At 46.3% G+C, this 23714-nt stretch overlaps 1 protein-coding gene across 7 annotated transcripts; it reads left to right on the top strand.

The window, feature by feature from the left end:
• Nucleotides 1-4669: 4669 nt before the first annotated feature.
• Nucleotides 4670-22136, top strand: SF1 (splicing factor 1). Of its 7 annotated transcripts, none has more exons than XM_075005520.1 (13): nucleotides 4670-5315; nucleotides 7413-7541; nucleotides 10317-10392; nucleotides 13160-13312; nucleotides 13613-13702; nucleotides 14980-15163; nucleotides 16043-16158; nucleotides 16260-16367; nucleotides 17879-18059; nucleotides 19079-19319; nucleotides 19888-19947; nucleotides 20035-20206; nucleotides 20694-22136. In XM_075005520.1, exons 1-13 carry the CDS (start codon nucleotides 4808-4810, stop codon nucleotides 20938-20940), a joined length of 2265 nt encoding a protein of 754 aa, XP_074861621.1. In that variant the 5' UTR covers nucleotides 4670-4807; the 3' UTR covers nucleotides 20941-22136. The 7 variants fall into 7 exon arrangements, with proteins under 7 accessions (XP_074861621.1, XP_074861620.1, XP_074861622.1 ...); XM_075005519.1 differs by having other exon boundaries at nucleotides 20035-20202; XM_075005521.1 differs by having other exon boundaries at nucleotides 19893-19947; nucleotides 20035-20202.
• The last annotated feature ends 1578 nt before the right edge of the window (nucleotides 22137-23714 follow it).

Consider the following 23714-nt stretch of genomic DNA (forward strand, 5'->3'; position numbering starts at 1 on the left):
TTAATACATGCATTCCTACTGATTGGTGAAAAAGGCTAACACACCCTTTAAATAATGGCAAACCTACTTGAATACGGCAACAAGCTAGAAGAGAAACTACTACAATAACTACCAAGGAAGATAACATACTTTTGATCCAATTCAGCCAACCTCCTAGATCCCAGTTCCACCACTGGACACCCTCAGGGTCCTGTTTCAGGCTCTGGACTGGGGCCAAAATTATACAGGTGGTTGGCTGTGAGATTAAATTATTGGAAAGATGTATCATTCTGTACATGTTGCAAAGGAGTAGGTACTCCTATAAAACAAGTAGTTATTACCGATCCCTTAGTATAACTTCCTCCAACACAAAAGTGTGAACTATTAGTTGCTGTGGTGGCTAAAAGAACCCACCAGTTATCCTCTACTGGGTGAAGAGAGGCGGGGGCCCCTTGTGGGTCCCCTGCATCTATAAATCCTAACACACATTTTGCTACACCATACAGAATTACTTTCGCTTAAACAATAATTTCAGTCCTGAGTCCTCTTCAGCTTCTGGGATAACACGGCTCACAGTCCACTTCTTTTCCTCAGCAGGTTCAACCTTTAGTCGAGTGAAATGGACCCATGGTTTGACCCCTTCTAGTTTAGCAGCAGTCTTAGTGGTCAATAAAACGAGGTGGGGTCCTTTCCACCTCTCTTGAAGGGGCTCCTCTTTCGACGTCCGAAGCAACACGCTGTCTCCTGGCTGAATATCGTGAAGGGGTTGGTCCAATGGAATGGGCTGGTTGTCACAAACAAACCTGTGAATAGAAGACATAACAGACAACAGCAGCAGCAAATATTTCTTTAAAAACCCCTCCCCTATTCCCCATTCTATACCTGTACCAGGCACCCCATTCATTGGCCATGGTCGCCCATAAAAGATTTTGAATGGGCTTAATCCTAACCTCCCTTTGGGCAGTATCTGGGTCCTCAAAAGGGCTAAGGGGAGGGCCTCTGGCCACTTAAGCTGAGCTTCCTGGCACAATTTTGACAAATGTCTTTTCAAAGTCTGATTCCCTCTTTCCACCACTCCGCTGGCTTGTGGTCTATATGGAGTGTGGTATTTCCATGGGATCTTGAGTCCATCTGCTATTTTCTCCACACATCGAGCTGCGAAATGGGTTCCTCGGTCTGATTCAATCCATTCTGGTACTCCGAACCGGGGGACTATCTCCTTTAAGATTTTAGCGGTAACTGTGCTGGCCGTACAATTTCTACACGGAAATGCCTCTATCCATCCTGTGAAGCGGTCCACAAGTACCAGGAGGTACCAAAACTCACTGGCGCGAGGTAGTTCAGTAAAGTCAGTTTGCCACACGAGTCCCAGTCCCGGGGCTGATGGTAGTGGGGAGGGTACCACTGGTCTTCCTGCTCAGGGATTATTTTTCTGACATACCATACAGTCTCCAACCACCTGTCTGGCTTCATTTCTTATTCCATCTCCTATAAAGTACTTTTCTAATAATTGGACCAGGGCCTCCTGACCTGCATGCGTTCCTTGATGAAAACTCATAACCGTTGGCCTTAAAGGTCCAGGAAGCAACACTTGTCCTTTTTCACTTACATACCATCCTTCTCGCAGGTTCAGCTGTAACTGCTCAGCCAACTGCTGTTCTTGGGCAGAGTATTCTGGCTTTTCATGGGGATCTGGGAGGGTGGGGGTCAGAGGCACAAGAGCAATACCCTCTGTGTTCGCTACCCGTTTGGCCTCTCGGTCCGCCCGGGCATTACCTCTAGTTACATCCCCATCCCCGCTTTGGTGAGCTAATATTCCAAGAGCCACTCCCTTCCTTTCATGCACATACAGCTGAAATGGTTTAGTAATATCTGGTAGACCTAGGGCTGGAGCTTCCATTAAATGCAATTTTAAAGCTTTAAATGCATGTTGAGCCTCTTTTTTTAAAACAGAACAAGTCTCTGTTACTTTCTTTAACACACTTGTACAGAGGTTTAACCAGTACCCCAAAAATCAGGTATCCATAATCTGCAAAATCCTGCCGTTCCCAAAAAGGCACGCAGTTGTTTCCTATTGCTGGGCTCAGGGATTTGACAAATCGCGTTTTTTCACTCCTGCCAAGTTCATGCCTTTTTCTTGCTTCCTCCCTGGCTTTTGTTACAACTTAATTATGCTCCACTTCAGACAACAGGGTTCTCATTAGGACCTGACGGTCATTCCAATCAGGCTTGTGACTGGCTAAACACCCTTTGAAAACTGAAATAAAGCGGCTAGGATCCGTGGAAAACTCCCCGGCTTGGGCTTTAAAAGTTGCCAAATCGAGCGGATTAAAGGGCACATGGGAATACACCTGCATAGTAGTAGCCTGCCGATCCGCAGCTCCCAGTCTGTCAACCACTGTTTCAGTCACTAATAGATACAGTTCAACTGAGGGGGCTATCCCCAAATCATGGGAAACCCTTTCCCTGTATGGAGGGGGTGTGGGTGTAGAAGCCGAAGGTGGGTCCTGGTGACAGTTTACATTAGGCTTATTTACAGCTGGTTGTACTGCACATGATAATCCACACATTTCCTGCAGGTCTTGTCTATTTCTAAGATATTCAAAACATTGGCCATACATATGTTCTTCCCATTTACCGGTACGTTGTAAAAACAAAAGCACCTGCAATATGGTGTTATAATTTAGGGATCCCTCTGGTGGCCACCGCTCTTGTCCCTCTAAGATATATTGTGGCCACTCTACTGTGCACAGTCTTCTTAATCTAGATTTCGTCATAGGGTCCCCCCCTATAATTTTCCAGTGTTTCAAAACACAACCCAAGGGAGTATTATCCTTGGGGCTACTTTGACCTAGTCCCATCCTTATTACAGCCTATCGCCCCAACCCTGTATTGGCCATCCGGCGTCCTGGAAGTCCCTTTCATAAAAAGGGACTGGGTCTTACCTGTCCAAAGGTCCGGCTCTCGCCGCTCCACCCTCTAATTTCAGTTTCAGAGGTCTGGCTCTCGCCGCTCCACCCTCTGTTTCCTCCCTCTCTTCCACATTGCTGCGTTGCACTGTTGTGTCGTCCCTGGCAGGGGCTGTGGAATCCGAACGCCGAGTTCCCCCGGTAAAATTACCGGTGCACACGCTGGAAGTCGGACGCCATCTTCCGCCACGAGGCAAGCCGGGCAAGGCTTTAATTTAGAGTGCCCACCCAGGGACGCCAAAACTGTTGCCTCCTTCTTAAGGTGGCACAGTGGCAGTTCGTGCCCGGTATGCAACACTGGCCCAATAACACACCGAGAGTGGAAGAAGAATCTTTATTTGGCATGCCAAGTAAGGCGCAGGGGGATCTCTCCTCAAAGCCTGAGCACCTTGCAACAAGAAGTGAGCAATACTTATACCTCTCTCCTCCTCTGTTCACCCGCCCCTCCCAACAAACCAGGGGAGAGTTTCTCATACGCCCTTTATCCATTCCTCCAGCTCAAACTGAATTCCTACTGCTCATATAACATTCCGCTCTGATAATTCCCTATTAATCAGGAGGTAAAGTACCAATAGATTAACAGAATGTAAGTTACAGGGAGGTAGAGTTATTCAGTCGTATAGAACATGAACAGGATTTCAGTAACAAAACAATGCTGAATTTCATGAGAAAACTGAGGAGGATTCACTAACAATCCTAAATACAATATTGAACCTCATGGGAACATCAGTAAGCATTCATTTACAAAACAATGTTTCTATGAGTACAGAATATAACAACGTTTCCCCTGCCAACAAGTGAAAGGTAGCCCTGTAGCAGGAAGGGGCCAGAAACGGGGTTGGGGGAAGGTGAAGAATACCCAGCACCACATAGTACCCACGACCCAGCAGTAAGGCGAGGGGAGGAGGCCTGGCACCATGATCTGCCATGGCCCGAGGTCCACCACCAACCCCGCCTGGGGGAGGGGTGCCTACCCAGAGGCCCAAGCCTGGAGGTCGCCACAGGCCAGGAAGGTTCCCTCCCAGCTAAGCTACTGATGTAACGAGAGAGGACAACCCGCCGCGCCGTCCTCTCAGGAGCCCCTGCGGCTCCCTGCCGGGTCAAGAGGGAGCTGGGCGGCCATGTGCCTTTTGGACCCCTGACGTGCGGAAAGTACCAACCACAGACACCACGTTCACTAGGGCGTGGCCACCGCTCGGCACCATGGCGCGTTCCCACCTTGTCACTCACCAATAAGAAAAAGCGCCGTTGAATGAAAGACCTCATTCACCAATCATAAACGTCTGCGCGTCATGCTGCCCAATGAGAGCGAGCCTCCGCATTAACGTCACTACCAACCGCCCCCGCACAATACGGGGTCTTCTAACGACCTTTCCAAAACCTCTAAGGCGGGCGGTGAATGTGGCAAGACACCCCTCCCAACCAATCCCGATTTAGCTCGCCGGTCCGAGTACCCGCCCTCCGTCTTTACATCCAAATGTCTTTACAACTACGCTCCCGCCCACCGTGCAATACAGCACGTACCGCACCTTAAGTGAGAAGTCAACCAATCAGAGCTTGTCTTTCCCTCACCCGTCCTGCCTCTCAACCATTCCCACCGCAATTCACTAAAGAGTGACATCTAATCTGACCTATGTGCGCTACCTCCACCGCTCGTCCCCTCGCGTCCAATGGCTGCCCTTCACTGGTGCGGCTCAGCCAATGGATCACCGCGGACAGCCAACGGACGTAAGGCGCTGCCAATTGAAGGACGCGCGCTCATGACTGACATCTCCGCGGCCAATAGCTTTCGAGTAGCTTTGTGAGGTGTAAAGGCTGGAAGGTTCGCGAAAGGCGACCGCTGCGCTGAGGAGACTCTAATGGCGGCGACGGGAGCCAACGCCACGCCGTTAGGGAAGCTCCATCCACCCCCACCACCGGGGAAGCAGGGGTACCCGATGCCTCCGCCGGGCCCACCGGGACTGGTCCTTCCAGGTCCCCCTCCTCCACCACCTCCGGGCCCAGGCCAGGCTCAAGCCGCCTTACTGGGCCCTATGGCGGCTGCTGCGTATCCCTTCGCCGCGCTGCCGCCGCCTCCGCCTCCTCCTCCCCCACCCCCTCCGCCGCCCCAGCCTCAGCCCCCGCCGCAGCAGCCGCAGCCGCCTCCGCCGCCACCCCCGCCACCTCCGCCGCAGCAGCAGCAGCAACAGCCACCCCAGGCTGGGGGGCCTCAGCCCCCCCCTCAATACGGGCAGTACCGGTACCCGTCTCCGCCGCCGCCCCCGCAGGGCCACGAGCAGCAGCAGCCCCCGCCGCCGCCGCCGCAACAGCAGCAGCAACAACAACCGCAGAAGGATGAGAGCGGCCCGGGAGGGGGCAGTAACCACGGTGAGGGGCAGGGCAGAGGGGGGCTCGGAGGGGAAGGGTCACGGCGAGAGTGGGGCTAGGGGGAGACTGCGGTTGAATCGGGTGTTGGGTGTGGAGCAGCCGGGCAATAATGGGGGCGTGTAAGGGGGGAATGGAGGGGTGCGCGGGAGTGGTGTGTAAGCTAAGGGACTGCAGTGGGGGCGGGGGGATAAACTGTGCGGGCGCAGCTGGCTTGGGACTCATCAGGTTAGTTGGTAGCATAGGCTGAAGAGACCAGTTTGGAGGTCGTTCCACTGAACAGAAAAAGCGATCGACGGGGGTGGGGGTTGAAGGAGCTGAAACTTAAGGATGCTTATAACTCTGGCACTTGTGGGACTGGGTAGAAAGTGGAGTGGGGTGAACTCAGTGTTTAAGGGTTCATGGGATGGGAAATGGTTCTGAGACTGGGGGTGTTTGTGGTGGGAAAAGAAACCCTTGAGACTGGGAGTAAGTGAGGATGTTGTTTTTTCCTGGAAGAAGAAATGGTTTGTGGCAAATAGCGCGTTCGGTGGGATGAGTGTATATTAGGAGTAGCTAGTTTTGTTCCAAGACAGAGTGAAGTGGAGGAGCCTTGTAGATGATTTATGCTCCACTCCGAGTTCGAGGGTTTAAGTAGTAGTAGAGATTAGCCTAGGAGAGGAAGGAAATGAGACCAGGAAGAAGTGTTAGCCAGATATCGGGAAACGGGGTGGGGGGGGCGCTGTTTCCAGGTGTAGCTCTTTCCTGAGGGAGGAGATGAAAAAGAGAACATTCTTCTTACCTGAGGATTGCGATTTTTGGTTAGGAAGGTGGTTGGAAAGAGGGCAGGAGGACAGGTTGTGGTAAGAAGGGAATGAAAACAGACTTGTGGTTTGGTAACTTAAATGAGGGTTCAAGGTTACACGTGGGCATATGCTGATCAGTGGCATCCTTGGATACAAAGCAGTCCTAAGGCACTGGATAGCCAGTAGTGAGTATTCTTGAGAGAGAGAACTGGGTGGTGGTTGTAGGAGTTAGCAGATACTCATGCAGCCAAAATGGAGGACTCGGGTTGGGAAGAAATGGGGGTAAAGGCAGCTTTGTTTTTTAACTTCCTGTTTTTTCTGTGCTCCCTTTTTGGTGAGATGATTAGGTATAGTTAATCCTGTTAAACTTACAAAGTTTTCTAGAAAAGATCTTATTTTGAAAATTTCTGTTTAAATCATAAAATGCTCTTTTGATTGTACTTGTCTGAAATGTCATTTCGATATCCATTAAAAGAAGTGGAGCTGTAATTCCCTACACTACTCCTAGAGGAAACTCATCAGTGTAACTGTCCTTAGAATGTTCACAGTTACCTTAAGGGATCTTGTATTGTGTAGCAGTAGGCTGAGTGTGAAATGGTGCTGTGGGAGGCAGCCATGTTGCTTTGCTGAGGGAGATCAGAACTGCAGTATTCCTTTTAAAAATGGTGGCAGAAATGACTACAAAAATAGTTGGATTGGAGAGTGTTGTTTTTATTTTATTTTGGAGATGTTATCTTGAAGCGGCTTGATATTTTGTGGTGGTGGACTAGCTTTATCCAGAGACATGATGTCATAGTTAATACTACTATTCTTTTGAATGGCAGCTGCCGGTTCTCTCCCTTGCTGATTTGCAGACAATAAATAAATCTTAAAGTGGGACCTTTTCCTGATGTAAATGCTTCCTTAATGATATTGACTTTGACTTACTGTAGTAGTATCCAGTGTTCTTAATAGAAAGAGCATCCCCCCAGTGTGAAGTGCTGTGCAAACATATCAGTAAGAGCTTAAAGGCTAAATTGACAAAGAGTGGGAGGGGAAATAGGCACAGAGATGAAGTGATTTGCTCAAAGTCAAATGGCAAGTCCAGATTGAAGCAAAATTCTATTCTAGTCAAATGTGCTACCTCTTCATATCCCTGTGAGAGACTTGGTATTGAAGTAGTATAGGTAGCCTTGTCTCTATTTCATACTTAAGTGAGTTCTGTGTGCTCAGTGTTGTTGCTAAAATTGCTTATGTAAGATGTGTGTATTCTATCAAGCTGTATGTGTGAAGGAGTATCTACAAAGCTTGCCTAAAGAGAGATGCTTGCCCTTAGATTTCCCTAATAAGAAGCGGAAGAGAAGCAGATGGAACCAAGACACCATGGAACAGAAGACTGTCATCCCAGGAATGCCCACTGTTATCCCGCCTGGACTCACTCGTGAGCAAGAGAGAGCTTATATAGGTAAATACACGTTCTTCCCTTTTTCCATCTGATCTGCAGTCTGTTGTGATCCTATTTCTGAGTGCTGAGTGTTTTGAAAGTTCACTGTATTTTTTTCTAGACTTCACTGTATTATGGACTTATTCCATAACTTCAAATCAACAGTTTTGTCACATTTTTGCTCAGTCATGCACTGTTGCAGCTCCCTTGTCCTACTTGTGACAGGAGTAATGTTCTCCACAGGCAGGTGAAAATGAAATGGCTAAAAATTTTTTTTGTAGGGGTGAGGTGGTCCTTTCTCTAGGTGTATTAGCCCTTACTTTTGACATGTACTCATAATTTCATTACAGTTAGTGGAGACTTCTAGGATTATCTCTCCAGTGGAGAACACTGCCAAGTCCCTTTTCTTGCTGTATTATGTGGGAAGCAGGTGTATCTTTCACAGCACAGCCATACACCAGAAATCCCCTTTATAGTAGTCTGCAACTTGCTTTTAGAATGCTTAATTTTTTAAAAAATTACTTGTAAAAGTTCGTTTTTTTTGTGTTCAGTGTGATATTGCTCTTGTTGGTTTGCTGTCAGGGAAATTGAGAAACTGCTTTTCTCTTTGTGGTAAGAAAGCTAAACCTTCAGTATCTCTTCTAGTTAGAGCTCTGCTTAATGAGCTTGGTATTCACATGTACACAAACTGCTGGGAAAGGGATACTGCTTAGTTCTGTGGGCATGAAGGGGTTTGAAATGTTAATTGTGAAAATGGAATTTCAAAGGTTTAACATTTTGTCTTTGACTGTGTGATTCCAGTTTTGGAATAAGAATGTTTTTTAACTTGGTTTGTAACTACAAGGTTTAACATTAACTTTGCCTTCAATTGTAAACAGTGCTGCTAAATTCACTTTTCATGAACTACCAAATGTAAGCCAGGAGGGTGAAAATGGGCAAAAAAAATCCTTCTGATGTGTCTGAGACTTTGCATTGTCACACATAATTCAGGTCCTTGCATTTTACATAAAGCAAATTTTTCTTCACAAGACAGTGTGATCCAGTTCATCTGCTTGGGGTTGAAAACAATTTTTGGTTTCTTTCTTCTGCATAACCACTGAGAATTTTGATTTGCTTTCTAACTGGTCTCCTTGTCCATCCACAGCTGTGTTGAGAGCTGGCTGTGGTTACTACTTAAGTCTGTTAAATGGCTTATTGGCAAGGTTGCTAGGTCAGTTTCTAGACAGTGTGGGGTTTGCCCTTGAGTCTGTCACTTTCTGTATCAGATCTTCTCTAGAGAGAAATGTAAAGATGAATTTAATCACAAAACAAACAGCTGATATTTAAAGGAAAAGCTGCATTGACAGCTAGTGCTTGATAGAGGGTAATTTAGACATGAGTATTTTTGCTTCCAGGTTTTCTAAAGTTGCTGTTTTAAGTACATAAAGCCCCGTGCGTATGTGTTGTATCAGCAACAAACCTAAGACATGAATCGTGCCCCAAAGAGTTTTAAAGTGTACATAACTTAAACCTCAGGATGCATGTTTGGAAGAGGAAGACATGGGATTGAGGAGGAGAGAAGTGGGATTTGTGGGTTAGGGAGAGCTAGGATTGCTTGAAGACAGTTTAAAGAAGGGAAATGATTGGTAGATAAAGGCAGTGAGTGTCCCAGTTTCTCAGAGACTGGATTGAGGGGAGTTAGAAGTGCAGGACATATTGCACACACAAAGCAAAGTTCTTGTTCTTTGTGGTCATCTTCAACATCATAAATTTGAACTAGTATAAAACTATTTTCAGTAGTGTGAAATTGCTGCAGTTCAGAATTCTCAGTCTATGCTAAGGTAAGAAGCAAATGTAACACTAAAATTTGTTTAAAAAGGCGGTGTGGGACAGTGAGAAGAAATAGCGTGGCCAAATTAGCTCCCCTTTCCACCATGTGATGGTTGGTTTCTCCAGAAATTAAGCAAATTACATTGCTTAGCTTTCAAAGATTTTTGATTCTTTTGTACAGCCTCAAATGCTAAGAATTGAGTCAAGCTTTAGATGCTTGTACATTTCAGTAATTTACTCTCTGAAAAGGAACACTGACTCTTGACTTATATTGTGGTTTGTAATAGCAACAAGCCTTTGCGAATCTACGTACGGTATGGGTTAGCGAGTATGGTACAGAGCATGTAATTTCTGTCCAATATGGTATTGTATGTTTGTTTTTTTCATTTACCTTAACAAGCTTTCTTGAGAATAATGACCTGGTCAAAAGCATGGCCCATTTGCTTTTGCCTTAGTAGAAGAAATGAGACCTTTTCTAAACTGGTATGTCTGACTTCAGCAGTATTAATTTAAGTCACATTTTTTTAATTGGCTTTGAAATAATCAAGACACACTTTTTTTAAATGTTACACTGTTCTGGAAAGTAATCTAGTAGCAGTATTACAATGAAATTGCTTAAAGGCGATAGGCCTGGATCAAATGCCAGTTATAGCAGGTCAGAAAGAGTTTTGGCTTGCTGGTTGTAGTCTGCGATCAGACAGTTCTTTCTGCTAACCCCATTTCAAATAAGCACATTGATTTCTAATTTAATAATCTTTTTTTAAAGAACGGTAGCTAGATGTAAATAAGATCAATGTGGGCCTTTCTGGATTCCCGCTGAACTTAGCTGGCTGACATAACATTGTGGGGGTCGTCTTCAGTTAATCACAATATCAGTCGTCCATTGCAAAGTCTCCCGTTCATGCTTTGATGTTAAGATTTGAGATGTTTTTTGGTAACAATATCTTTTTTCCATCCTTTCTTCTTTCCTAACCTGGTTTCTTCCAGTGCAACTGCAGATTGAAGACCTGACTCGTAAACTGCGCACAGGAGACCTGGGCATCCCCCCTAACCCAGAGGACAGGTTGGGAAACAGTTTTAACCAGCTGACAGTAACACTTTTAACTTTTTTTCAATACACTTTTTTGGTGGCATCGTAATGTGACAGTTCAATAAAATCCTGCCCTAGTCAGATGACTTCAGTGATGTGGAGGAGAGCTGGGGTTTTTCTGTTAGGGAAGATGGAATGGAATCAATTCTAGCTGTGCAAAAACCACAGGGAAAGGGGTAATAAGGGTAGATGGTTGTTTGTGTTTTTCTAAGCTTGTAGGTTTAATTAACCTGACTTGTTTTAAGGGAAACTAAGCTAGTCAATTAACGTACTTTTTCAGGGTCTGACTTGTGCACATGTCCAGTATCTAGAAGTCTTTCTCACAGGTTCATCTCGCAAGCTCTAAAACACTATTTTGTTTAAAAAATTTTTTTAATCTTTGAATTTGAGCAGCCTGGACATAAACTCTGATCAGCTTATATTGCAGAACTTTCTGCTTGATGGTTGAGGATGTTTTTTTAAAAGCCAAATGAGTTTTCTAACCAATTTCTTTGCTACTAGCTATTGTACAGCATTGGGGAAATCTGGGAACTCAGAGTGGGTGGGGTAACTTCATGTTTATGTACTTATTGAAGTGAAAATGTTGCAGTAGGTGTTTGGACAGCTGTGGCTAAGTTGGGCTTCAGTGACATTCTGCAAATTAAACAGCATTTAACCACTTTGTAATTTGGTTGTTAGTGGGGAGTAGGAGAGTATGGTTTGTTTACTGGAGTGGAGTAACCTCACCCCACTCCCAGTCTTCCACCTAGAATTTATGTTAACACTGAGCACAACTGAAGTAGTTTTGCTTTTAAAATGGGAGTGAAAACTTCTTTGGCTTGAATTCTACCCAGCTGAAGGTATAGTACATCAGTGAGATGGTGTCATGATAAAGCATTCACTTCTGCATCTGTTAGCTCTGGTAGGGGTCAAATTGTTATGCCTTATTTCCATGTAGTAATGCTCTAGTTTTCCTTAGCACACATCTTGCAGTCCCATTGTACTTTTTATATTACAGGGCACAACGTTATAGTGTCTTTTTGACCATTATTACAGGTTACTATTAAACCTCAAAGTGGCTTTTTAAAATCTTTTTGTCAGGTGGGAATAGAAGTAAAGGTCTGTCCCTTGTGGTTGGTTTTTAAGATTGAGATGGTTCAGTTGGTCTTAATTTGACTAACAGATTAGCATTTATTATGTGAACAATAACCCAAACTGATGAGGGAAGAGTTATCGATATCTTAATATTTTTTTTCCTGTGAAGGTGAGGCATTGTTGTAACAGCCTTTAATATTTTTAATGATCTGTTTAGCAAAAGTCCAAAACCACAGTTTTCTGATCTGTCAAATATCTAACCTGATATTGGTTTATAAAAAACAACTCATTGGAGTTTCTGGTTCAGTAACAGATGAGTATAATTCTTAATTGCTTCTCAGCACTTGAACAGAATCAAATGCATGAAATGACTGGGTTTTAGCATTAATTTCTGAAGGTGTAATCTCAAAGTAAAGCCATTTAATAATTGTTTTGTTTTTTGAATTCTTTAAAATGTGTTTCTAAACTAGCTAACTATTTTCAGATGCTTAGTAAAAACAAGCTGGGTGGGTAATAGCTTGTATTTTTGTATTTCTCTTTCTGTTATTGGACTGTTACATTTATTCAAGTCCTAGAAATGGAGGTGTAATTTAGACATGGTTAGTCCTGATCAAACGTGACATTTTATTCCATGTGTTGATGGTTCACTTTAGGCTGAGAAGACAGTGGGATCAACTGATTTTAATCCTTGCTCTAATCAGCTAGAAAATTTCTCTTAACCTAAAACAAGGGTGTAGGTTTCTTATTACTTCTGGGATGTCTTTTTAATAACATGATCCAGGTAATCTCTTCCCTTCTTGCAGCTAATCCTAAATTTTCCTTCATGTATTAAAAAGGTCCATAACTTAATCAAATTTCTAAGAGTGTGACTTTTTTCTTACCACAAACACAGCAGTAGTAAATCAAACTGACTTTTATTTTAGCTTTATAATATTTTGCTGTTAAAACAAACCATTCTGCTGTCTGGGCACCTAAACCCTGTGGAGAAAACAGGGCCCTCCGTAGAGGTTTATAGGTCCAGACTGCGGACCAAGAAAAGGCGGTTTGACCCAGCCTCTAAGCCTTAACACAGAAAACAGGTTGTGAGTCGGCCTTGAAGCTGCCAGCACAATGATGGAAAAGCCAGGACAGAAGCCATGACCGTCTCTACGTTGGGGCAGTGAACTAGATTTAATGGGTGTTGCCAGCAGGATTAGTCACCTTTGATTAAAGTCTAATCTCTTTTATTACTCTTTTATGGTGTTAAAAGTCCACGTTTAACCTGCATTACCTCCTTCATTAGGAGTCTCTCCAAACTCATAGCTGCACCGGCTAGTGAAGCTGGAAAGTTTGTTCTCTGTGCGAATTAACTCTCTCCACCTTCCCCCTTTAAAAAAACTTGAGCATGCTCATGGCAGAGTTGCTGTCAATACAGCTGGTTACAGCCTTGCTATCCCCCATAGTTACATTTTCCCTTTCCTCATGGCATATAGTTTTTTGCTGCAACCTTCTTCTTCACATAGCAGTAAGACAGGCATGAATGAATTTACACCTTCCTTTCCTGTGGTCTTAATAGCACATTTATCTCTGATTTGCCTAAATTATGCTGGGGGTTAGGAGAAGCTGTACTTGTAAGTGGCCCCTTGGTTTTCACCACAGGATGTATAACCAGGAGTGTTTTCTGCAGGTCCCCTTCCCCTGAGCCCATTTACAATAGCGAGGGAAAGCGTCTGAACACCCGTGAGTTTCGCACCCGCAAAAAGCTGGAAGAGGAGAGACATAACCTCATCACAGAGATGGTGGCTCTCAACCCGGATTTCAAGCCACCAGCTGATTACAAGTAAGTGAAGGAAGGAGGCCCTGCCAGATGTTATAGGTGTTTGCACTGTCATTCTTTAGGTTTTATCTTGCCCCAAAATCCAAGATTGAATGTGCCCTTATATAGATGGTCACAATGTCCCTTTCACAAGTGCTGCTGTGTAAGTAGCTCTTTGGATCTGCATAGCCATTATGTTTCACTGCACTTCCACTGCATTCTGAAATGGGGAATATTCTGATCTTGGCCCGCTCATGTTTCTTCTTGATATATTTGTTGACTAGCTAGATGCATGATTTGATGTTTACTTCTTGATACTTTCAGACCTCCAGCGACCCGAGTGAGCGATAAGGTGATGATCCCACAAGATGAATATCCTGAGATTAACTTTGTGGGGCTTTTGATTGGACCCAGGTGAGCTGCTGCTTCTCTGAAAAGAGGGCAGTTCAGAGGTGATCATATTTGAAGTCAAGATATTGACAGGAGCAGACAGTACTTGCTTATTAGTTTATGCTTGAGAGATGGTCCTGGAAACAGCACATGAAGTCTAATGTAACATCAAGACAAATGAGGAATCGGCAGCCTTTAAAATGGTTTAGAAGCATGCGACTTTAAGAGCCAGGCTGAATTCACTATGGCAGTGTTTCCCAATTTTATTTGGCCATGGAACCCTTTTAAGCTCCAGAATTTTCTGGAACCCTTTGACCCCTCTGAGCCCCAAGCCTGTCCCCTCCATCCCCAGGCTTACCCCTCTCAGCCCCATACCTGCCCAAATACCTCACCCAACATAGCGGACAAACCGCCCATGAGTCCTCTCGCTAGTCCCGAGGGCCCGAGATAGGACAATGCAGGACCCAGCTGAGTCCCCTCCTGCTGGCAGCAGGGCGGGGAGCTGCAGAGGTGTTGGGAGCTGCAAATGACTCCTTAAGCTGTGTGCGGCTCCAGAGCCGCAGGTTAGCAACCCTGACTATGGAACCGTTATTTTCACTTTGCAAAATCCTCCAGGAAAACGTTGCACTGTGGGATGTTAAAGGGCAAAAATTCAAAGTAGCTTTAGTGTCTTGCAGCATTCTGGTTGCCTGGAAGTAATGCCAGTTCTAGCCCACACCCTGCAAGCCCCCTGCATCTTTATCTAGGGCTTCCTGACATTGAAACAGTCTAGTTGCTGTGTTATCTTCTGATACAACTTCCTTGGTCATATGTTTGACATACGAGTGTGTTTGCTGCATTTCCAGTGAAAGCATAGTTCTCATGTGTTTTTGAGCTTCACATTGTCCTGGGGCTGGATCAGCTCTGGGAGTTTTCACCAGTGTAGCTGGATGTCTGTGTGGAAAAATCCATACCCCTGAGAGATGTGGCTACGGTGACCAAACCCAGTTGTAGATGGCCCTTGACCAATGGAAGACCTACCTGTTGTATTTTGGGAAGGTGGTTTACTTGTGCCAACAGAAGAATATTTATACCAGCATGAGGCAGTGACAGTACTGCAGTGCTAATGCAGCACCTCTGTAGCTATGCTGCAGTAATAGTTTGAGTAGCCATACCTAGAAGTGTGCTCTAAATAGGCTGTTTATTGTTTGGAGTAAAACTGACCTCATATGAGGAAATGTACCTGTGGCAGGGATAGTTGTAGTGTGAAGTAGCAAATTCTCCCAGTTGGCATGGGAATAATGAAACCACTTATTCTACAGAGGAAATACCCTGAAGAATATTGAGAAGGAGTGCAATGCGAAGATCATGATCCGGGGCAAGGGGTCAGTTAAGGAAGGGAAGGTGGGCCGAAAAGATGGCCAGATGCTACCTGGAGAAGATGAGCCTCTCCATGCTCTGGTTACTGCCAACACCATGGAGAATGTGAAGAAGGCTGTGGAACAGGTATATATGCAAAGCTCACAAGGATCAAACTGCAAATTTTTGAAGTCAGTCTAAGCTATGGTGGACACTTGACCCCTAGCTTGCCTCCTGCACTGTAATTGATTGCTAGCCTCTCTTTCTGCATATTTTATTCTTTTACTAGAAGACTTAGCTGGCAATGCTTGCATCCTTCAGAGCAGAAGGCTGAAGGTGTGGGAAATGCAAGAGTCTGGTTTGGGGGTTGAGGGGGGGCTCGCAGATGGAGATGTGGGTGGTGCAGAGGCTTGGGGCAAGGAATTAAGAGGAGAGAAAGGTCAAGGCAAGAGGTGATGGTGTCATCTAGCTGCTTAGAGGGGTGGGAGAGGTGGACCCCAGCTGCTCTCTGTGACACCTGCTGCCCCCCAGTGGTCATGCCCGAGTACAACTGTTCTTTTGCGATCACTTCTGTTCCATTTGATAAGAAATAATGGCGTTACATGAATATACCATTGTCCTTGCACTATCAAACCCTCACCTTGCTTTGAGTTAGAGGGAGCTGCATTCCAAATTTGGTGGTCCTAACCCTTACTTATGTAAGTGTTCTTGAACAAATGGGCTCAAGAATGGATGGGCAGATGTATATTCTAAAAGGTATAATAAGAAAGAGGCAAGGTGATGAAGTAAAGATCTGCCTGGGCACTTTGGAAAAAGATTGTCTCAGCATTCTTTTCATAGAAGTGGTACTGTGGGACATAGGGGAGGAATGGGAATGGGAGGGCTGGTTTTATCGTTGGCCTGTAGAGAAGCTGGAATTCAAATAATAGTGTATATTTGTGTTTGAGAGCTGATTTTTCTCCAAGGCAGATAAGACTTGGAGTTTAACACCACTAAAGCAGCATGTCTCATTCCCATCTCTTCCAGATCCGGAATATCCTGAAGCAAGGCATCGAAACACCAGAGGACCAGAATGACCTGCGGAAGATGCAGCTACGGGAGTTGGCCCGGCTTAATGGGACGCTGCGGGAAGATGACAACAGGTAGGTACCTGCCTGTTAGAGGTAGCAGAGTCAATGCAGCTGCATATGTTTGCCGCTTCACTATTGTCAAGCTTATCTAACTCTGCTCTCTTCTTCCTTAGGATCCTGCGGCCATGGCAAAGTGCAGAAACCCGCAACGTCACAAACACCACTGTGTGTACCAAATGTGGAGGAGCTGGCCACATTGCCTCTGACTGCAAGTTTTCGAGGTAAATCTCCTAGGCCTGATTATTTAAGCAAACTTCTGGGAGCTGTGCCTACTTACTCATCATTTGGTTAGCCAGGTAGGCTTTGTGGTTGGAATGCTGTAACCTTCCAAAAGGGTATCTTGGCAGTTAATTGCAGCAGATCATCCTGATAGTCCTAGGAATCATGTATTATCCAGCACAGAAGCACTTGAAAATCAGACCACAGTTACCCACAAAAGGAGCAGGAGTTTGCACATCTTGGCTTGGAAATGAATCCCATACAATACTTAATGGTGCTTAAAAAGCGGGGTCCAAATCAGCTTCTGAATGGGATGAAGCAAGTGTTTCCCTGTGATATGGAATAATCTAACTGTAGGGTTTCTCATGCCTTCCTTGAAACAGCAGCCACTGATTATTGGAGACTGGATCAGTGCATTCATCTAACCAACTATAATACCCATTTTCTGTATTCATTTATTGTGACAGCTCACTCCAAATAGCTGTGGATCAATGTGTCCTGCATTGTAGACTCAGCTCTCAAAGTATGCAAATGTTCCCACCTGTAGGTCAATATCCCAGATTGTTGTTACCATAGAAGCCTGCAGTTAGTGACCTTTCTCATTGTGTCAAATGCCAAGCATATGCAACATTCATGGTTGAATTCTCTGCAGTCTGACTTCTGTGCTAGGGGATTCCAGACCACGAGTTTAATTTCTAAAGGGGTCTGCACCTCCATTTCAAAATGATTGTAAAACAGTTTCCCTCTAAACCAGAGGTGGCCAGCCTTTTTACATTGCAGGCCACGTGGCAATTTTTTACAGGTTCTGGGGGCCAAACACAAAATAGCCCCAAGCCCCTTCGTCCCCAGGCTGCACAGCTCCCCCTTCCTCCCCCCACGTACAGCACGGCAAGGGCAACTCCCTGTTCTGTCACACTGAAATAATGGGACTCAGTTTAATTGGTTTAACAGCCAACTAAATGGAGTTCTGTTCTTTCGGTGCCACAGGGCAGGGAGGCGGTGGAGGAATGGTTGGCAGTGGGAGCCGCAAATGCTTCTTTAAAGAGCCACCCAGCTGGCTTTCAGAATGGTACTGCTGCTGACTCTGAGCTAAATGAAATAGCTCTGTGGGCCAGATTCTGGCTCTCGGGCCACATGTTGTTCACCCCTGCTCTAAACTGTTTGGGCCTGTGGCAGCCTACCAGGGGCTGTGCAGGCACTCAGGCCTGCAATAGCTAGAGGCACCTCTCTTCCAGCCCCAGACCTGCCACACCAGGGGAAGGTGGCCCTGGCACTGCGGTATTGTGCATTTCAAGCCTGGCTCCATCCCACAGCCTTCAACCCCAGCTGGAGCCCTCACATCCCACCCCACACATTCCAACCTTGGGGCTTCTTGTGCACTGAACTTCTTGGCCCCACCCTGACACAGCTTCATACTGGTGCATATTGTAAAACTCATCCCGCATATGGGATAAAAATTAAAGGGAGCATTTAAAAAGCACTGATTTGGTGGAATGTGACTTTTTGCTTCCAGGCCTGGTGACCCTCAGTCTGCTCAGGACAAAGCCCGCATGGACAAAGAATACTTGTCCTTGATGGCAGAGTTGGGAGAAGCTCCAGTCCCATCATCTGTGGGATCTTCCTCTGGACCTACCAGTACACCTCTGTCAAGTGGGCCCAGACCCTCGGGACCAGGAAACAACCCACCTCCTCCAGTGAGTGATTAGGCCTTTTCTCTGCCCCCCATGCACTGCAGTGTGCGTCTCGGTGCTTTACAGTGGTGTTAAGAATTTTTTTTTAATGGTTGATAAATGTCTGTGCTGCCAGCTCCTGTTTTTGTTTTGTTTGGGATGTCTCAAACTGGGTTGAGGAGCTTGGAAAAATCTCGTGGGGAGAATAACTGGATAGTTCATAGAACATAGTTCTATAAATGAACGATGTAGAGAATGGAGATCACTAGTTACTGTTCTTCCTGTCTCATGATACAGGCACGAAGCAACACTGCATGAAATTGAAAGGTGGCAATTTAAGAATCAACTAAAAGAAATAATTTCCCACAGTATGCACAGACACTTTCTTGTCGGGAAAACAAAACTCAGAACCAAAAAAAAATACTTCCCAGCACCCCATGGAACTCATTTCTGTCACTTTGAGGCCAAAAAGTTAGCTACATTGAAAAAAGTTAGGACACCTATCTTATACATTACAAGGACAGTTTCCACACCTTTTATATTGGTACTGATCCCAGGCAGCCTATCCTGTCCTATCTAGCTGCTTCAATAGTTTATCGTTTAAATGATAACTGAGTCAAGGAGAACTTATCGGGCTTTTTCAGATCTGAAGAAGTGGGTCTGTCCTGCAAAAGCTTATCACCTAATAAATTATATGGTTGTTCTTTAAAGTACTACAGGACTGCTTATTTGTTCTCTGACAGTACAGAGTAGAATGGCTACCTCTGAGACTACTTACTGCAATCTGTGATTGGTAAGAATTGGGTGAGATGTAATGTCAGGCAGGTTAGGGTGTAGTTTCTTCCACCATCCTCAGAAGCATCTGCCTCAGGCATCAAACTAGATGGACCCCAAGTCTGGTCCTGTCCAGTAGTTCCCATAATACAACAGTTATAGTTGGGTTCCCCTTCTCCTGTCTGAAGTACATGGAAGGATCGCTTTGGTTATAATTAAAGGCATGTCTGAATAGCTTCTTTTTTTCTTCCTCTTCACACCCCTCCCAGAACCGTCCTCCATGGATGAACTCTGGCCCATCTGACAACCGGCCCTACCATGGGATGCATGGAGGACCTGGGGGCCCAGGTGGACCTCACAACTTCCACCACCCAATGCCCAACATGGGTGGTCATGGTGGCCATCCAATGCAGCATAATCCTAATGGCCCGCCACCCTGGATGCAGCCACATCATCCACCCATGAATCAAGGGCCACATCCTCCAGGTCACCCAGGCCCGCACCACATGGGTAAGTACATTCCAAGGCGCTGCGGGTATGGGGCATTGGCTTGGGTGCAGACTGGTGCTGGGGCTTGGCTATGTGGGGAGTGCTCCTTAGGCGCATTAGACACCACTAATGGCTTCCTCCTGTATCACAGCAGAAGCATGTACCTGCTTATCGTGGCTTAGACTACGGGCAGTAATATGTAGACCAAATTGAGGAACCAAGTTAGTGATGGGCATTACCCAAATGAGCTATAGCAGTATGATGACAGGAGAAATATGCAGTGTTTATATATGCCCATCACAGCAAATAAGTTAACCAGTTGATTAATCAGTTTGCGCTAAGTTAATATAGTAAAAACATCTTGATTGATATCAGTTCAAGAGCCTATGCTGACACATTAAAGAGCCGCTTGGCTGTCAAGAGCCACAGCCTGAGTATCACTGGGCTACAGTGTCTGCCTGGGCTCTTCTCTGTGGGCAGAGCTATTGGTTAGTTGGGATAGGCTTTTAGGAGTGTTGGGGGCGGAAATGGGGAGAATCTCTTAGTTTCATTAACTGGCACTAAGGCTGCGGTCTATCATTCCCTCAAGATCAGTACCTGGGAAATACGCCTGTGGCCTCTGGGGTCTATCGCCTGCATCAAGGAAAAGGTGAGTGTCTTGGGTCAAATCCTTAAAGTCACCTTTCAGTGTCGCCTCAGTGCCCAGCCCCTAATTGGCCGCCCCTCTCACTTGCAGGTATGATGCCGCCGCCGATGGGTATGATGGCCCCGCCGCCCCCTCCGCCCAGTGGTCAGCCTCCCCCGCCTCCCTCTGGTCCTCTTCCCCCATGGCAGCAGCAGCAGCCTCCACCACCACCCCCCAGCACCAGTATGGCGTCCAGTACTCCCTTGCCATGGCAGCAAAGTGAGTAAGAGCAATTCTCTTACCTTTATCCCCATCCCGCATGTGTGCGAGAAAGGGACGCTACCCCACCCACCCATATAGTCACATGGGTGTAGAAGGAGGGGTAGAGAAGGTGGGAACACGGCAGGATGTTTGCAGAAGCTGGGGTAATACAGCTTCTCCATCCCCATTGCTGCTGTCTGCTGCCCATTGGCTGGGAGATACTGCAGCTAGATTGCCTACGCTGCTGTTGGGAGCTGCATTTCTGCTAGAGCAGAGATGGAGAGAGCTCTTTTCATGTAGAGTTTTCCGTATGGCTGCCTTGGCCTGACACTGAAACCAGAGAATGCTCCCTACACTCCCAAGACCAATAGAGCCCCATGTGCATGTGGCGAGCCATCATCCCATGACAGTCTAGTCCCTTTAGCGAGGCTGACACTTCCCTTACCCACAGCTGCTCTGAGTTTTACTCCTGATCCTTTCAAGTGACCTTGCTCTTCTTTAAATCCCAGGTTCGACGACCACCACCACCACGAGCGCTGGCACCGGATCCATCCCGCCATGGCAGCAGCAGGGGGGGGCGGCTTCTATGGGGGGCCCGCAGATGCAAGGCAACCCCTCCATGGTCCCTTTGCCGCCAGGGGTCCAGCCTCCGCTGCCGCCCGGGGCCCCGCCTCCGCCGCCGCCGCCGCCGCCGCCTGGCTCCGGGGGCATGATGTACGCCCCGCCCCCTCCCCCACCCCCCATGGACCCTTCTAATTTTGTTACCATGATGGGAGTGCCGGCTTTGCCACCATTCGGCATGCCTCCTGCACCTCCACCCCCCCCACCACAGAACTGAAGGATGGATATTTTTTTTATTCAATTGTCTCATAAAGTGCTGAATCTCACCTTATGGAGCCAGGAATCGGAGGGGAGAGGCACGTTGAGCCAGGCTGCTGGAGCTAGGCTGCTGGGAATGTGCCAGAGATGACGTCTCTCAACTTCCTCCTTGCGCTATTCAGAATGAAGGCTCAGAGCTTTATCATGTCCGATTCCTGTCCAGCTGGTGTGTTTTGGTACCAGAATGCACGCTAGCTTTCAGGGCACCGAAGCACGGAGTCTCACTTCTGAAGTAGGGGCTGCCGGGGCTCCCACGGTGAGATTGGAGGACTCTGGGAATGCAATGAGGACGCTCCCTCAACAAAAACCTGCCTGTAGCTGGTTGGTGGCCATGCTGGGAGAGAGGACAGTTCTGTGAAGCAACACAACTCCTTGGAGAATGTGGTCAGAATGCTGGCTCCATATTGTGAACCTGTTTGTTACTTTATTTCCTTTCTCTCTCTCTCTTTCTCTCTCTGACTTAGATTTTAAATCCATCAGAGGAAAACAGTGCTCTCTGAGGCTAGATTCTTTACAGCACAAAGAGTGCCTGTAAGTTGGAGTGTGGGCAAGAAATAAGCAAATGGATTTTAGAGATCTCCTTGAACATAATATCAGAGGGAAGAGGCAGGAAAGAACCAGAGCTGATCTTTGGGCCTTGTGAACCCCAGCTCTCATACACCCCAGGTCAGGACTTTGGCTTGGAATGGTGGTTTCTATCAAGGGGTTGCTGTACCAGACAGTATCTGTAAGTGTGCTGGGGTGAGGGGTTGGTCCACTGTCCTCTTCAATTGAGTATTTGAATACCCCACAGGGACAGTAGCGAGTTGTTAGTGATTAATTGGTAGCTAAGAGGTTTCAGTAGGCACTGAGAAGGCCCTGCTACTGCATACACTCAAGGTTCATTTGTTTTTCTCTTGCCATGTGCCTAGAATCTCTCTCTAACATCTGAATGTTTTGTGGTCTGGGGTCCCCTTCCCCCCCCAAATTGGAGCGGCTTCTGTTGATGATGTGTAAAACGCTCTTCGTTCAGTCACCTGCAGCCATTTCTTACTGCTTTTTTGTGTATGAATAAAACTGCATTAGAGGGGAAATTCAATGAATAAAAGCAGTTTTTTTATAAAGGTCTAATTAATTCCCAATGGACTTGGATGGGGGAGCCCATTAGCATTTGCTGCCAATGTGTGGTGCTGTGTGCCACTGCAGGAGCTGGGCTATATTCTTCAAAGGCAGAGTTGGGGGCGTGATTCCTAACACGTTTGTGTGGAAAGTGTGTGTCAGTTCAGCTCTTTTTGAGGTCTTCCACCTTAGAAATGGCTCCTCATGGGCTGGGCTGTAGGTGCCACAGCAGTAATTCCGCTGCAGGATAGTTGACATCTCTGCCTCACGTAACACCTCATGATCTGTAGTGCTGTCCCCTCAGTAAGCCAAGGACTAGTTAAAATGCTAGGTATTGCATGGCAGTGCTGCGTGGCTTGGTTTGTCCAGTCATTGCTTAAGTCTCCATTTTTGTGCCCGTGCTAGATGTTAGCAGAGATGACTGAACCTCAGCCCAGTCCCCTGAGGAGCTTATCTGCCATTTCCCTGCCATGTGCTGTTCCTCTTCAAAGCATTGTGCACAATTTCTACTTGAATATGGCCAGCAGAATATCACTGCTTTGTGCCAGTTTCCCTTGGGGGTTTAGGTCAGAAGTATGTGACGGCTGCATATAAATGCTTCGGTTGGTTGACTAGCATTTCAGTGGTACTGTGGGCACAGTTGACTTAGCAGTGCAGTAAAATGGAGATTTTCCCTGTCCCTTGTATAAAGACACTTCTGAATGGACAGAATATCAGCCAAGGTCTGTTACTAGGCTGAGTCTTTACAGTGCGGTGCTGAACATCAGCTTCTCTTTGTATCCTTGACTCCTTTAAAAGAAATTGGTAGCTTTGCAATCAACATCACTCAAACAGCAACTAGGTCAACTGCTATGATCACATGGGCTGCTTTTGAATGTCAGTGCATGTTAAAAATACTCCCACGTCTCCCAGGCCCCTCTCTTTTTTCCCCCCCCCACCCCAACCTACAGTGGCAGATCAGCATATCTTCAGCAGTAGATTAGGGCTGATGCATTTGTAGTGCCTGTCCCCAAGATTACATGCGTGTCAGAGTTGGTTTGATCAGGGGTGCCTGGTGCCAAGTCACTTGCTTTGTCTTCAGTGAAATTAGACGAGAGACAGGAACTTGGCAATTGTTAAACTTTCTGGGTCTGTCTGTTCTGGCATCCTATCTCTGGACCACTAAGGAAAAACTCCCTGATGTAGTTTCTTAGTAGCAGGACCTCAACTTGTTCTTATTGTAATTGCTGTAAAATCAAACCTGGTTCTTGACTCAAATCTCCACGTCTGGAGTTGGGACTAGGAACACAGAATTCCTGACTCCCACTGTCCCTTGTAAGTCAGAGCCCCTAGAGCCAGGTGTTCGGGCTCCCAAATTTGTCTGTACCACACCATACTCTACCTGTTGCTCATCACTTTAAGCTGCCAAACCCTTGCAACAGGAAAACTTTTGAAGCAAAACCAAGCTGTGTGATGGGTGTCCAAATGTGCCCCTCCTTTCTGCTTTACAAGAATGAGGAGGAGCTGGCGTGGAGAGGTGGTGTGGCCAGTGGGACAGGCAGAGGTCTGGGACT

This window comes from Carettochelys insculpta, chromosome 11, assembly GCF_033958435.1.
Source record: "Carettochelys insculpta isolate YL-2023 chromosome 11, ASM3395843v1, whole genome shotgun sequence".
Classification (NCBI taxonomy): Eukaryota; Metazoa; Chordata; order Testudines; family Carettochelyidae; genus Carettochelys; species Carettochelys insculpta.